The 17,464-nt window shown below is 29.2% G+C and overlaps 2 protein-coding genes across 6 annotated transcripts in view; one reads left to right on the top strand and one right to left on the bottom strand.

Annotated features, from left to right (window-relative positions):
* Positions 1-17,464, top strand: part of LOC142333637 (RNA-binding protein 24-B-like) — a 218,292-nt gene that overhangs the window by 198,910 nt on the left and 1,918 nt on the right. The gene's annotated exons all lie outside the window — the stretch shown is intronic.
* The window catches only part of LOC142333655 (mediator of RNA polymerase II transcription subunit 30-like), a 59,910-nt gene continuing 50,646 nt past the window's right edge, over positions 8,201-17,464 (bottom strand). For all 5 annotated transcript variants that reach the window (XM_075381068.1, XM_075381060.1, XM_075381050.1 and 2 more), the window contains exons 7-8: positions 10,262-10,374; positions 8,201-8,635 (exon numbers count right to left, since the gene is read on the bottom strand). In XM_075381068.1, the coding sequence (XP_075237183.1) occupies positions 10,276-10,374 (99 nt within the window). In that variant the 3' untranslated portion in view covers positions 8,201-8,635; positions 10,262-10,275. The remainder of the gene's footprint in view (positions 8,636-10,261; positions 10,375-17,464) is intronic.

The raw sequence follows: 17,464 nt of genomic DNA, 5'->3' as shown, positions 1-17,464 counted from the left end.
TTGTTTATATTTACATGTGTGCAACCTTTACTAAAAAAAAATAATCACTTATTAAAAAAAAAAACCAAAACCTATATCAGACCAGACAAAGAACTATTTTCATATAACTCAATAGAATAATGTAGCATAAGAAAATTGGCCTTAGTATAGGTTCATTATCTTTTTTTTTTTATATAAAGTACTGGCCTATTTAAAATATATGAGTATTTTCACCAAATTGTTTAAAGTAAAATTAACAAATTTTCTTATACAGAAATTATATTGCAATGTAGATGAGTCTCTAAATATATTAATTAGAAGTATAATAAAAATAATCCTGCATTTTCCTTTAATGTGTTTAAATTATATATGCCAGTATTAATTTTATTAGCATCTTTTAACTTGTTATTATTTTAAACAACTTTTAATGGTTTTTTATATGAATGCAAATTAGCTTGATAGATCGAGACTCTGCCCATTTGACATCTGCTAGTATCCTCCTTTTTAAAGGACTGCCCAAAAAGGAGTGTAATATTTTTAGGGTGTTTATATGTTTGCAACTATCTATGTATATTTCAGTGTAGCAGCTCAGTAGCTGAACTGATTTAGATGAATGACCCTGCGTTGGAATCCTTACGTTTCCGGGAGTGTCAAAGGCTATATAAATATGTATGTATATTACATATATTTATAAAAATCTGATGTGGACACCACATGACTTCCTTGTATGCCTGTTAAATACATATACACATTTTTTTTAAATGAGAAGTACATAAAATTTTATTTCATTAATAACTTCTGATATTTTTTCATATTTATTTTATTTATTGTTATTATTGAATTATTACTTATTGTAAAAAAAAATTACAACAATCAGAGGTGAATAATTTTTAATAAATCAATATATTTAAATTAAAAAAAAAGAGCTAAAAAAAGGAGATGAAGTTAGATTTGAACCAATGTGCCTTCTTCTTGTAAGTTCCAAATATTTCATTAATTAAAATTTTATTTGGCTATAACTCTGGAACTAATTAAAATAAGTACCACTTATAATATATCATATCGTTGATATGCTCTCAATAAGGACTTATTACTGCAGTTAAGAAAAAGTCCAAATCCAAATTTTTTGGATTCTTTGGACACTTTTGTTACAGTCGAGTGCAATCAAAAGAGGAGGTGCACAACTAGACGTTACAACAGTCCTAAATACAAAATTTCAACATCCTACGGCTGATTGTTTTTGAGTTATGTGAGATAGATATGTACATACAGACAACACGCCTAAATTAGTCAAAATGGATAATTCCATTGAAATCTGAAATTTTTCGCAATCACAATACTTCCTTTACTTCGTACAAGGAAGTAAATATGTATGTAGTAGTGGAGATTAGCCAATTGAAGCATTAACTTTAATGAACTGTGAACTGAGATAACACTATGACAATATACAACTAACTATAACTGTGATAACTCTACTACTGTGATAGCTGGGTTTGAACTGAATGATTCAAATGGAATGAATAAAATAACAAAAATAATAGAAATAAATTTACGTTAAATAAAATAAAATTAAATAAATTAAAAAAATTTCTATTATAAATATTGGGCTTCCTGTGGGGACTGCATGTGAGGCTAGAGTAGTGAGGTGTTACTAGCACGTCGTGCAAGGCTAGACCAATCATCACCATCAACTGGTAACAAACAGGGTACCCCTGGATTGCTGTTTTGGGAGGGTGCAATGAGGTGTTTTTATAATATCTGCAAACAATCATCCGATTTTCAAAATTCAAAGGGAGTATTTGTTAGAAATAAATGGCTAATTTTTGCATGCATCAGGTACATTTTCAATATAACAGATGGTTATTCAGAAATGCTATTATATCTTTACAACCAATGTTCGATTTTCAAAACGGAGTATTTACTAGTTAACACAAAATCATAGTGGAACCAAACTAGAACAAAAGAGCAATGTTTTTTTTTTTTTCGGCAGTCGTGTTTTTTATTTTTAATATTTATCTCTTTTTATAATTTTTTTTGTGCTTACTTATTTTGTACTTGCACATGTCTAATATTACATCTTGCATTTATTATTCTTATTATATTAGGGTATGTTCTTTTTCACTTGTATATTTATTTTTACAATTAATTGTAAAAAACAAACAAAAGATGAGTAACAAATATGTGAACTACCCAGATGCATAAAAAAGTATGTTTTGAGTTATTTTTTTGTAATGATATTGATAAAGAAAGGTTTTACCACAGTTTCCCTTTATCCATCCAAAAAAATGCTTGGGTGAATCCTTTTTCTTCTTCAAGGATAACTAACTATACCTATCCATTCCTGAAGTTATCTGTATAATGTATTAATATATAAAAACAATAAAATATTTATTTAAAAGAAAAACATAAAAACAAAAATAAGTAAAATAAAAAACAAAACACTTATTAAGATTAAACATTTATTAACCCATAAAATATTTAACTTTTATTTTTTAAATTGGAACAAACTGATATGTAAAATACAGATTGTCCAGAAACGGCTTAATTATAGAAAAGTGAGTGTTACTACATTATCAGAATAAATGTATTTATTTGATTACTATATCAAAGAAGCTGCTTTGAATTATGATTGAAACTATTATCGGCCATCTTGGATCAGTCATATGGAATTCAACGATTTTTTTTTAAATGGTATGATAGGCATATGATTTCAATATAGATTTGAATGGGAAAAACTTTAGTGAAAACCCTGCTTCTTCTGTGTTTTCGATGAAAATTAAAGTGTCCAGATCAGGGTAAAATGGCTGTTCCCAACCTCCATTCAAGATAAATATTTTCAGTAGAAAGGGAAATAATTACACATCGTGTAATATTGTAATTCCATGCTGGAATTTTTTCAAAAATCACTTCTCGTTATTTAATTGTTTGAAATTTATCATTATTATATTTGATAACAAAATTAGAAACAACTGATTCATTGCATTAATTTATTTATTATTTAATTAAGTAATTATAAAAAAACTTATTTTTAACTATTTATATAAAATATTTTTTCAAGAAATCAGTAATGTAATAAAAACATACCGAATGTGTATTAAAATCACAATAGATGTTCAAAGTTGCCTCCCTCCTACTTGTTGATAAAATCCTGTACACATATGAAAATTATGAACAGCATTTTGAATTGATTCCCTTGAGATTTCAGCAGCTTCAATTAGAGTTCTTTGTGTTTTATTTTTTCCAGATTCTCTGGATTAGTTTTATAAACTTTGTCTTTTAAATATCCCTAGAAGTAGTTTAATGGCCTTAAATTGGTGATCATGGAGGCGATTCAATTTGTCCTTTCCTACCAATCCATCTTACTGGGAAAATATCATTCAAAAAAGAATGAACTTGAAGAGAATAGCGGGCAGGAGCTCCATCTAGCTGAAACCATGAATTATTAAAATTTTGTCCAAAATAATTTTCAATAGCTGGAATAATTTGATTTCAAAGTATAACTTCATACAAATTGCCTGGAAATTTCCTTCCATTACAAATGGCTCAATTAATGTATCTGATACAATGCTAGCCCAAATATTAATATTTTCAGGATGTAGATGTATGCTTCATAATTAAGCCACTTTCAGACTTTTCAGACACTCTGTATAACACACAAATGTACCATAATATTTGCATTAAATCCATTGCACTGAAAGATGTCACTTTATATTATGTACAATGAAATTAATTAATGATATGTATAAGTTAATATACTTCTTGCCAAAGAAAAATAATTTTTTAACATTGACAAAACTCTTAACGACCTTCCAATATTTTAAATTACATTTTTTTCTGTTTTGTTTTTGAAGCTATTTTTTGTAGCTACTGGTTACAACTGTTTAACTGGAGAAAGTGATTAATAACCACTTAGGGAAAGTGATAAATGAGATCTGGAGAAGGCCTCAATCCAATTATTTTTCTCCTTTCTGGAAACTTTTCATATCTAAATTACAAATTCTTCATAACATAGAAAATAATAAAATCTAATAAATATAAAAATTTTTTTTTTTTTAATAAAATTTAAAAAGTATTGATTTTTATTTTCAATTTTACTAAATATTAAAGTAGTGAAAAAGTTTCTAAATATTTAACAAGAACGGTATTTGTGACAACCTGACATTTCAGAATTTTATATTTAAAAATTTTAATTAATAATTATTACATATGCTGCACCTGAAGGATCATTACAGTATTTATACGCTTATTGTTAGTGTAATGATATTATTCATTTAATATATTTGTAGCCTGTTCCTAAACATAAACATCAGTGATACAAGTATTAAAGATATTTTCTTTAATACTATTACCTTTAATAGTAGGAGTTTCCAGAAATCACTATCATATTTAATGAGGGTCATATTAGTGTTCCCATGTAGCCATTCGTTTGATTAGTACATAGTGACTTGAACAATCTGTCTATTAAGTAGTCTCCAATCTTTCTATACATTTTTTGGGCAACTATGATGACCACTACACCTCCACCAGTACTCTTTTTGGGCAAACCAACTCCTGTAGGGAAAGTCACTCACTTTGTGATGATTCTGGTGGCCACACCACCCCCTATTCCTAGCCCCTGATGGGCTTTAATAGAGGTCGTCTTTTGACCCTCAAACTTTTTACATCTCACAGTAATAAGCCAGGCCTCTTTGGGATGCCACCAATTTAAATGGCTCAGTAGACATTTATATCAGTGAATTATGACTCAGCCTTCACCTTCACTGTAGGCTTCTTTCAGATATCTTGACTGTCCTACTTCATTGCACTCTGAACTCACTAACCAAGTTCGAGAAAGCACGAACCCTGCACCAAGTTAAATTAAATTATTTGTGAGTAAATGTCTCATAAATATCGAGGCAAATTCAGTAAATAATTATACCACAAGAAATGTTGTTTGCAACAATGTAATTTATTCCTACTTCCCTTAGTGAACTCAACTTTATAGTTCAAACCCCTAGTTTAATTTCAACTATGGACTCCGATCTGGTTACCAGATCTCCTATTCCCACTCAGCTCCATTGCAGAGTCCCACGTGACCTCTTTTTGGGCAGCTAAGATCTTTCTTTTTACAGTCCATACTTGTTACTGCATTTGGCATGGTAAGCTACCAAAGATTTGTAACAATGACCACAAGCCATTATAATAGTATACTTATTGTCAACAAATATTTATATTACTAAAAGATGGGTGGCCTAGATGATGCCATGGTTCTTATTTTCAAAGCATATAAGTAAGGTTTATGGATCTTCTGGAAATGGTGTTACTACATAGGTTAAGTGCTCAGCATGGACAGGATTAGGTATATATTTGTCAGTTATCTGTTAAATTACGTGGTTTCATGGAGGAATGAGGATTGCTGAACTAACTGTTTGGTGAAAACAGAGCACCTTAAGGAACTTCATAATTTCAACCTAACACCACACAAAATAACGTTTTGGGCAGTATCTGTAAGAATGAATACAACGCATAAGTTTTTTTTAGAAAGCAAAAGAGTCATGGTACCAATTTGTAAACATATTTCATACAATTTCACCAATTTTTGCTTTGAAATTTGGTGAAAGTGACAAAATGTGCATACAGATTAAATAAACATAAAACTAGTGTCAACACTAGTTAAAGGTTTGTCATAATGGAACCTTACTCTCAGCTCAAAGCAATACTGTTCAATCTATATTGTAGTAGTCATAGTCATACTAGTCAAAATTCCAAAGGTAAAAGTTGTTAAAGAAAGCTTTGTTATTGCCTTAAATAAATTATGATTTTAATGACTCAAATGAATGTTCTTTTGTCATTTAGAATGCAATGTCTTTAACTCATTTAAAGAGTTGCAATCCTTAAATCTACCTATTAAGGTAGTCTGCTTCAGCCACCAAGAATCAACTTACTGAATAGCCCTTTTTTACAGCTACTAATATTCAACATGACTTTTGTCACTGTCCAATGTTATTTGTGAATGTTGGGTCTCCATGGGAATATCATCTTACAGATACTGTTTCTAAGGTTAGAATTGGCTGTACCTTATCTTCCAGCTTTCCGTTAGAAAATGGTGTAGTTCATTGAAATAAAATTTCATTTTATAAATGTACAACTTACTGCTACCACACTCTTTGAGGTTACTATAAGTAGCAGTGTGAATTGCATTCATTTCTTGGTAAACAGCCTACTGTATATTAATGGCTTTTCAATATATATTAAGTAGACACTACCTGATGTTTTTATAGCATAGCACCAGATGAACATCAATTATATGAGGTCTGTTCATAAAACAACCAAACATTTTTAATTACGCACCAATAGAGATATTTAGTGACGTGTGGTTGACAGCATTGTTTTCTGCATAACTTCCTTTGTAACCACATGATTTTGGATTGTTGATGTCTCATTTAGTTTATGAGTTATTGTTATTCGAGTGCAATGTGTTTAAGTGTTAATAGCGATTTTTGTAATGTCCAATTTTTTTATAACTGATATTTTGTCCCAATGTCATAGCTGTAAACCCAGCTTCCATCTCCCATTATGATCCTTTGTATGAATGTTTCATTATCATTGGCTTGTTCAAGAAGTTGCTGACAAATGTCCACTTGATGTTCTTTCTGCTGCTCGGTTATCAAACGAGGAATAAACTTTGCTGCAACTCTATGCATGTTCTATTTTTCAGCCAAAATATCACGGCATCATCCACTTGAGAATCTAACCTCTTCTGCAAGTTCTCTGACAGTCAACTGGTGATTTGCACACACCAGATCACTGATTTTCTGAACATGGATGTCATCAGTTAAGTCTAAAGCCTTCCTGATCGAGGTCATCTTTAACTGACTGATGACCACTTTTAAATTGTGAAAACCATTGGTAACATTGCGTACGACCCACAAAATCATCTCCATAAGCTTGTTTCAAAAGTTGAAACGTTTCTGTGAAAGTTTTCCCCAGTTTCACGCAAATTTTTATGTTTTATCATTGTCCTAAAAAATCACACATTACAAAAAGTGCTACTAACGATTAAACATGTTGTTCTCAATAAGAATAATATGAAAACTACAGGAGATATCAACAATCCAAGAACATGTGGTTACAGAGGAGGTTAGTGGAACACAATGGTGCCAACCATATGTCATTAAATTTCTCCATTGGTGTGTAATTCAAAATGTTTGGTTATTTTCTGAACAAATCTCATATGTATATATATCACGGCTTAAGGCTTGGAGTCAGTGTGTAGATTTTCACTTTTTCACTTGTAAAGCAAAATGAATATCTTTTTATAAAATCGGTATTGGTTAAATGGTAACACTATTGACATGGTTCATTTTGTGGTGAAGTTTTTAGCGCTATTCTTTGATGAAATGTTAAAACATATTAAGGAAATGAAGTGAAAATGCATGAAAATTCTGCATGTACTTTTAGAGTAATTAATGATTATCTGTGTGATCTTAATCAAACACCTATGTTAAGTTTCTATACAGTATTAATGCATTTACATCTAAATTATGAGGTGATGCTTTCTCTTTTGCTTTGAATTTGTAAAATTCCTTCATTCATTTTTCAACTGGCGCCTTGCCTTCAGCCCTAGAGTTGTGTAAAATGAACAGAGACTTACAATCTTAACTTCTTCTTTTTTGCTTGGTCAGTGAATTTATTCTCAATAAAGGATGATGTTGGTGTTTTTAAACATTCATTGCAGGAAAATATGATTATGAACAATGGTCATCACAACCCCTTGATTTTAGAGTTTATCATGCCTTTATTTCATATGATCTTCAGTTGCCTGCAGTTTGTCTTTTTTATGAAGTACTTCCTGGTTTGTGAATAATATTGAAATGTGAAGATTTTGTTGATTGTGTATTCATTTATATAGCTAACAAGGTAACCATTTTTGGTAACCCTGTTATGTATGATAAAATTGAAACATATTAAGAGTATGTTATTTTTCTGACCAGAACATTGTAATATATCTGGAAATGAAAAGCTGATTCTGCAGCAAAAGGCTTATTTTTACTCATTAAGTGTGTTATGGCAAACTTCATGAATGTAGCAAAGAATCTATCAATGAAATCTGGCAAGCTGAATGGTATATCAATATGGGAAACAAATGCCACTGGATTACAGACACAGCATTACCTATCCTGTGGATAGGAATAATCTGAATGGAAATGATTAAACAAATAAAAACACAATTTTAATACTCTGAAGTAAAATTTTTTACAACGTATATTTTTGACATATATATTTTTTATTAAATCACAATTATAAAAACATATTTTATTTATTTATCCCAGACAAGTTTTTCTTTTATTACCAGATAATTTCTTAGAAAATGGTGTTATTTTTAATTGTGAGCAGATTATTTTCTTTTAACTTAATTTATATAATGCAATTCTCTCTTGATTATAATTCTTTTATTATCATTAATTAGCTATTCAAATAACCAGTGTAATTATCTGGTCCCTCAAAGTATGAATAATTTTTTTTACAAAAAAAAAAAAAAAAAAAAAAAATTATTTTTATTCAATAAACATAGTTTTATATGAAAATAAGATGTTTTAAATAATTCAAAATAATGGCTTATTAACTTCGGTGAACCAAAATATCAAGTCCCAGAAGATAAATTAATAAATATCACCTATGAACAAAGTAAAAAGAACAAAAATGAATGAACAGATTATCAGACATAAGTTAAGTATTAAAAAGTTAAATATTTTATTAAAAAAATGTTGTTTTATCTACTTTATATCATTAGCTCCAATACTCTTAAATAGTACTTCTCAGATTAAAAAGAAAAGAAACATTAAGACTAAACCAGAAAAGTAAGTAAAATATTTTCTGTATTGCTTCATTATTATAGCACTTATTCTCATAATGCTCTACTATTATAACCAATTATTATAAAATCACTCTTTATCTATGCAGTTACATCAGAATTTATAACTATGGTAATCTTAAAATAGTTTATATTTAAAAAAAATTGAAATAGAAAATACAGATAATTTTTAATAATTAAAAGGATACAAAACATAAAAACTACACCTTTCTTCTAAATTAATTTAATCATGGTTCAAAAAGTACCAGATATTAATAATAATTAAATCATTAAAAGAGCGAAATTTTCACAATTCACTATTTTTCCATACGCAAATTGTAGACTTTATTTTAACAATTTCTGCCATACCTTGGTTCTTTGTCAGTTAATTAAAAAAAATAATGTGTAACATTTGTACAACAGAATGCTAAACATTTTACCTAATAAAAAATAATTTAATGAAACTAATATTTACGTAATTAATAACAGTAATGAAAAGGTTTAAATAGCCACCATTGTGAAATTTTCAGATCTATTTATATTCTAGATGTAGGTAAATATACCTGGAATTTTATTACAATATTTCAATATCCCCCTAAATTAGATAAATCTTATTTTTTAAAAAATGTCGGGGAGATGAAAAATGAAGCAAAAAGTATTATTGTTAATATCTTTACCAGTTTGTAGTTTTTAGCATCTTTTAAAAAAAAAAATTCTTCACAAAGAAAAAAGTTTAGTCTTTTCTACTATAGTCCCGTCACAAGATATAGTATTGAACACAGAGAAAGATTGAATCAACCTATTCAAGTGTTGTGGCTCATCATTTATTAATTAAATTCAAATTTTTAAATTGCATTCATTCATTCATTAGTTAAATTTACTTTTATTTTATTGATGACTTACAATATTAATAATTTTCGCCTTACGAAATTTAAATACTAAAACTTATGAAACTACCATATTGTTTTGATTTATGCAAGACAAAATGCCATTAATTTTACTGAATAATTTGAGACTGTCTGCATTTCATCAGCAATAGACAACACAAACTGCGTAAGTCCTACATTGCCTTGTGTTTCCAAATTTATGCTTATTCCTGTGCTTAACTAATTCCCAAAGATTCTACCCATAATAAAATAATAAGAAAATTTAAAAAAAATGCAAATTTTATTCTTCGCCATGTTGGATCCAGGCTTACATTTAACCATATTAATAAGTGAAAATTAGCCTTTCAAGGCTCTGGGTAACCATTATTTCAGTAACTACAATAATATTCTCTTCTCTTGGAAATCAGCTTTTAACTAGAGATTATTAAGAGTCTAAATTTAAAGAGAAATTCACTCTTTCATATATAAAAAATAAAAATATCAGAAAAGTTTGGGTGTAAGAAAACTACTACCTTAAAAAATAATTTATTTAAGAAAAAACTAATCTGGCATTATTACTCACTTGTTTTCATCAGATCATGATCTTCTCATTGTTAACATAGTATTGATTTCTGATATTATTCTTCTTAGTTGATCAATAACTTCTTTTAAATGTCTATTCTTTAATACAACTTGCTGAAAAAAAAAAACTAATGTCATTCAATCATTCCTAAGTATCTACAAACCAGAGGTCTTAGAAAATTCCAATTTTGTAGATAAGATTCTAGTTAGAACCAAAGTAACCACTAAGAAATTTTTCACAATTTTTAATTCAACAAGGAGTTAAGTTGTGCATTTTGATTTCTTTCTCTTACTATTCAGCATCTTTATCTGAAATAAACACGGTTACTGTGTTTTGGTGGTTTATATTTCATATAGTATTACATTTTATTAACACAGTGGTCAATGAATTATCTAATTTTCAAAAAAAAAAAAAAAACTATTTTATATGCTATGTCTATATTTTTATTTTTTGAAAATTAAATAATTCATCAACAAATTGACCACTGAGGTAATTAAATTCAAAATTAACTGAAACTTAACCACCAAAACACAGGTAAGTAAACTTATCAAATTAACACTAATAACAATTCTAGAGGGATCCCACATCATCTAATAATATTTAAAATTAATATTTTAATTTTCTTTAAATAATTTGATGTAATCATAGAATTGAATATGAACTGATAAGTGGGAACTTGTGAAAATCGATTATTGGTGTTAATTTGGTAAGTTTACTTATCTACTTACTGTGTTTTGGTGGTTAAATCAAAATTAATATATATTTATAAATATTTTGTATGTTCTGGTGCAGCACTGAAATCTGACTTCCCTTTCATCATAATTACCTTGTTGAGTAAATTTACACAAAAATTTTTTAAATATTAACCTTAACAACCTAATCTTAATTTTAACTGAAAAACTGCAAAAAAAATCTGCTGGTTCAACATTTTATAAAAACATTTTTACAGGTATTTATTCTAAAAATATAGAATATTACTTAAAATTTTTGTCTGTTTATTATAAAAGTCTAGAAAGAGATAAATCACAGAAAAATTGGCCCCAATAAAAGCCTATAAAAACCATCAATGGTGGAACAGCAAATGCGACGAAACACTGGCGAAGAGACTTCAAGCATGGCAATACACCAATCCCAAAAATCAGTGACATCCTTCTAAAATCTAGTAAAAGAAAGAAAAGAAACCACCCGAACCCTAAGGAAAATAAAAAGACAACACCATGAAGACATGCTGAAATCAACAGAAGAATTCAACAAAATGCAGTCGAGAGACCATAAAACCTTCAAAAAACAACTGCAAAAATACGAATCCCTAACCCTACTAATGAAGGATGAAAACCATAGTCTGGCCCATAATAAAGACAATATGGAAAACCTAACTAAATACTTCAACAAATTCCTAAAATGCAAAGAACGGACAGAGTTCCTTAACTTCGATACCAGCACCCCAATAACTACATCACTGGTAAACATCAACTTTCCCACAATAAAAGAAATCTACCAAGCACTGGGTGAGATAAAGAATTACAAAGCGGCAGGACATCAGACCTTTATAGAGATCTGGAAACATGCAAGATCAGCAAAAATTGTCCATCAACATCTGGATCAAAGAAGACCTAACAGAACACTGTGCAACAGCCCTCATCCATCCACTACACAAAAAAAGGGGACAAAACAGATACTAAAATTACAGGGGAATCTCATTCCTAGACACAACTAGCAAAATTCTTTCAATAATCATCCTAAACAGGATTGATTCACAACTTGAGAAAGAACTAGAAAAATACCGGGGAAATTTCAGACCCTGGAGGAGTGTGCAGACCACAACATGAATCTCAAGCTAATAATGCATTACAACAGGGAAAGAAACAGAATCATGGTGATAAAATTTGTAGATCTGAAGAAAGCTTAAGACCGCATCTGTAGAAAAATCCTGACTAAAAATTCTATGACTACTTCGGAATACATACCAAATTAATAAACATGATAAAACTGGCCCTCACAAACACTAAGTTGTAGGTAAAATTCACAAACATCCTAAACAAGAAACCTTGATCCAAATAAGCAGAAACAAACTAGCTAAAGCTCAAAAATTAACCTGGTACACTTACAATAAAAAATGCCTATCAATAAACACAAAAATAAGACACTACAACACAGTTATAAAACCAGAAGCCACTTATGCAGCAGAAACACTCTTCCACCTGAACAAACAATCAAAGACAGACAGACTCCAGAAAACTGAACGATTTGGACGAATCTGCACTAATAAAAAGTATCAGAAAGATGGGCAGTGGTGGATTGTGCCCAACAAAGTTGTGTACGAAGAGTTAGAATACATCACTGATACCATGCATAAGAGGAGACTAGGATTCTTTGGACATATCATGAGGATGCAAGATTCAAGACTTCTGAAGTAGCTAGTACAGTACAATCTCAACTTGAAAAACACCAAGACAGGATGCAGATGGATTAGAGAAATAAGAGAGGAACTAAAGAAAACTGGCCCTACATCAGAATGAAAAAATCAAGGACAAAAACACTTGCTTCACACTCACAAGAAAGGAACTCGAACACAAATAATTTCAACACCAGAAAGGGCACGGAGATCGAACGTATGAAAAACTACTGAGAGGACTGCAAGACCCGAATAGTCACTTTGAAGAGACTTGGATAACGGACTGACTAAAGTGATCCTACATGATCATAAATGTTAAAAAAATATCTAGAATTACCATAATATTAGAAGGCTTTTGTTTTTTAAAACAAAACTTAACAAACAAGATCTTCCTTCAACCATTAAAAAAGGTTTTTATGACCAAAATACCAAAAAAACCAAATGCTAATACTATATTCAATTAGCTTACAGAGTGAAGAATAAACAAATGTTGCATTTATACGAGTGAGTTCATTATGATTCTGCTGAGTCACATCCCATGTATCAGTGCCGATTCACAACATGGTCATTTCTATATATAACACTATTCATATAATTAGTCATATAGTAGCCATGTAATCAAACATTTATATAACATTATGTCTTCTCAGTTCTATTAAATCCTTTGATGTTTCCATGTGATCACCCTTTTGTTCTTAAGATGAATTTTTGTTTTCGCTTATTCATTTACTCTAATGTTATTTAAAATGAATATAATGCAATTTTTTTTAAGTTTACTGGAATGTGAGTGTAGTGTATCCTAGATTTGTGTTTGTACAACTTGTGTTACTCCATTATTTTGACACCATGTCTGATACCCATTCAGCTGATAATAGTGCAAGATTATTGATATCGCCTCCTAATAAAAGGCTGCAAAAAAAGCCCTTGTCGTGTGGAAAAACACATTATTTAAAACTTACAAAAGTGAATTACAGAGTAATCCAATGGCACTGATTTTGAATGTTGTTAATAAAACTGCTGATATAAGTGGAAGTTGTGCTGCTTCAGTATAAAATGTGATTCATGAGTATAAATTTACCAATGAATTATGGTCTCATAAGAAAACAACAACCCGCAGATCATTTGAAGAAAAAGTTGATTTCGATAAAAATGCTATTCGTAAAAAGTATACAAATTTTATTTTTGAAACAAAATTATTTTTTTGAAAACACAATGAATTTTATGTTTGAAGTGTTATGAGTTGCAAATGAAGATAATGGTCTACCATATTTCCGAAGAACAACTTTGTATAAATTGTTAAAAAGTATGAATTTTAAATATGAAAAACAGGGTCGGGAAAGTACTTTAATTGACAGGGTTGATATTACATGGCGAAGACATTACCCTTACTGAAATAAGGCAAATGGGGCAAGAAGGCCAAAAAATATATTACATGTTGAAACTTAGATCAACAAAGGCCACAGAAAAGTTTTATTTGGTAAGATAAAACTATGAATTTGTCAAAAGAAGCCTTTCTGTGTGTGGCTTATCAACCAGTAATAAAGCTCCATCAGGTAAAAGTAGGTATCTCATAATTATGTATAACAACAGTGATAGCGGGTTTGTTAATGGTGCTCTCTGGATTTTTTCAATCTAAATCTACACGAGACTATCATATTGAGATGAATGGTGTGTCTTTTGAGAAATGGTTTAGTGATGTGTTACATCTTCTGGTAGATAATTCAGTTATTGCCTTAGACAATACTCCTTATCATTCATGAAAAAGGAAAAAATTCCAGCCATGTCTTGGAAAAAGGAATGATATCAAAATGTGGCTTAGTTCAAAAGGATGATTTTTGAAGAGAATGAATCACCATCCTCTTTTTTTCTTTTGAGGTCCAATCATTGCAAAGGGTTTTGTGCATTAAAAGTAATTTTAATGTGAATAAAACTGATAAGTTAGCAAGATCCATGTTAACCGTGCTTCGATTACCTCCCATCATTGTGAATTCAATCCAACTGAGTTAATTGGGGGCAAATCAAAAGTTACTTAGCGTCAGAAAATACTATATTAAAATATCTGATGTTAAAAACATATGCTTAAAAGGCATCGATAAAATGAGCCAGCAGTTATGGAAAAACTGTATAAAACATGTAATGGATACTGCTGAACCAAATTATTGGGAATTGGATAACATAATAGAAAACAAAATTGAGCCTCTCATTGTATCTCTTAATACTGACAGCACTATGGATTTCTCACAATCAGATAACTGAATTGAATTTATTTATTATCACAGAAATTTTATCTCAAATATTAGTGAACTTTTACTGTTAGTGGTTGTTGATAATTTCATAACTCTTAAAAAACTCAAGGTAACTACATAATAAATAATTTTAATGAAAAAAATACTCATAGTTTAACAGCTGTGCTGACATGGTAAGAAATATTTATTGATCACTTAACATATCTTAATTTATTTAAATTTAAAATATATATATATATATAATTTTTGTCAAATATAATAGCATATGGATACTGAATATCAACATCATGTAGTTTCTTTTATATGCATCCGGATTTACAGGAGATGCTTGTGAATTGGCTGCCTGAACAATCATATGCGCAGACTATTTACTTCAACTCTGTAAGCTAACTGAATTAGCTATAAATACTTAATTCTTATAAATTTTGTTTAAATGTTGTAGAAATTGTCTCTTAATTCCTATTTTATAATGCCCCCAAGGAAGTATATGAATACAACTTCAAAACAAATCTTTTGTCATCAAAATTTTCTAAAGATTTCTTATTGATTTCTAAATATGTGTGTATATACTCTATGTGTGTGTGTGTGTGTGTGTGTGTGTGTGTGTGTGTGTGTGTGTGTGTGTGTGTGTGTGTGTGTGCATGTGTGTGTGTTTGTATGTGTATACATATACTTTTGAATAAATTCTGTTTTCTGCTTAAAATTCCTTGATTTAATAAAAAATTTAAACCATTAAAAGATATTTCATTTTTACTACATATTTTTTTAATTTCTTATATCATTTTGACCTTTTCTTTAGTTTTCAATTTTTCATAAACACTTAAAGCATAACATTTTGCTATTAAATCCTCTCATCTCTTGCAAAATTTCACTTTTTAATTCATCCTTCAATTTAACAAGAACTTCCTTACTTTTCATGGCAATCCATACTTGTTATTTTCTGTGTAATTTAATGTGTCTAAGTTTTTCAATAAATTCTTTCACATCTTGGTATTGATCTTATTTTATATTTCTGATCTTGCTTGCAGGTAAGTATCTGAATTATATAAAGTATTTAGAGAAAATATTTGTCAATCTGTATCTTCTTCATTCTTTGGTTTAAGCATACCATACCAGAAACCATACAAAAATAATTTTGATGAATAATTATGACTATGATGATAATCGTAATTATCAGTGCATTCTTATGATATCAGTGCATGATATTATGCACTGATGATGATGATGATTCGCATGTATGATGATTATCAGTGCATGGTATTATGAGCCAGATGATAAAAGAGATGTAGCTAGGCCGAGACATCGGTGGGCGCCAGAACAGGTTGTTCAAGCCTAAACCATGAAGGAGAAAGAAGAAGATTATGATGATGATTTATTGTAGATTACTGTTATGATAATCCATATAAATACAGATTTAAAGTTGCAAAAACACGTGATTTGTAGTACAGTTTTTCAACTATGACATGAGTACTGGGAATTATTGGTTAAAAACTCAGTACTTAGATTCAGTATCCAGCTTAATACATATAAATGAGATAATGGAGAAAATGAGAAATTACAGGATAGAAATTTTATTTATGTAAGTATTAACTACCTAACAGAAAAAAAAATTATTTTGAATTAAATGAATAAAATTTTTAAAGTTAACGATGAGTATGAAATTAAATTGTTTTTTCAATCCCTTTTTGTACTCAGTTGTTTAACAACAGTATCTAAATACTCTAAGTATTAAAAAATTAATTTAAAAATCTCCATAATGAAATTTCAATTAGAATTTGAAAGATTTTAGCCACAAATTAAAAGAAAAAGTATCACATTCTTGGTAAAATATTATTAAGTAATAAACAACTTTCAATTATTTATTTCTGAAGAAAAACCAACTAAATTTAAAATCTTTTTTAAACAAAATGTTATATAATAATTATCCAAGAATTCAAATTATTATCTTCTGGATTATCCAATCTTCTGAGATTGGATATTTATCAGATAAATAATGCTATATTTCTAATTCACATAGCAGAAGTATTTCCCTTGGGGCATTCTGGAAGCTCATCTAGTAACCAACTGTAACTGAAAAGTTTTGAAATAAAACAAAAAAAAAAAAAAGAAGAATGTATGTAGTAAAAATTAATAACCACAAAATAGTTATCACAGAATTGAAATTTCAAGTAAATAAAGAAAAACTAAAAAAAAAAATATGAATGAAAAAATTCCAATTCCAAAACTAGAAGAATCTACCCACAAACAGATTCTAAACACCTATCACCCACTTGTTAAAAAATGAAGACCTATACTGGTTACGGCCAAACCTTTGATGAGACCATGAGGAATATTGTAATATTTTGTTTGTGGTCCTTTTCTGAAAATACAGTTCTCTCCATATTAAGATAATACATCTTTTGAAATATTGTATTCTGTTTGTGTTTATACTCCTTTACTTTTATTTCTTGGATTTGTTTTAGATGTAAAATAATGTAGTAATACCTAGTAAAGTAAAATACTTATTATTTTATATATTTAGTATATTTAATAAAATAAATACTTTAGTATTATTTTTATTTA

The sequence above is a fragment of the Lycorma delicatula genome, chromosome 1 (genome assembly GCF_047948215.1).
Source record: "Lycorma delicatula isolate Av1 chromosome 1, ASM4794821v1, whole genome shotgun sequence".
Lineage (NCBI taxonomy): Eukaryota > Metazoa > Arthropoda > Insecta > Hemiptera > Fulgoridae > Lycorma > Lycorma delicatula.
This window is presented reverse-complemented; position numbering and strand designations above follow the sequence as displayed.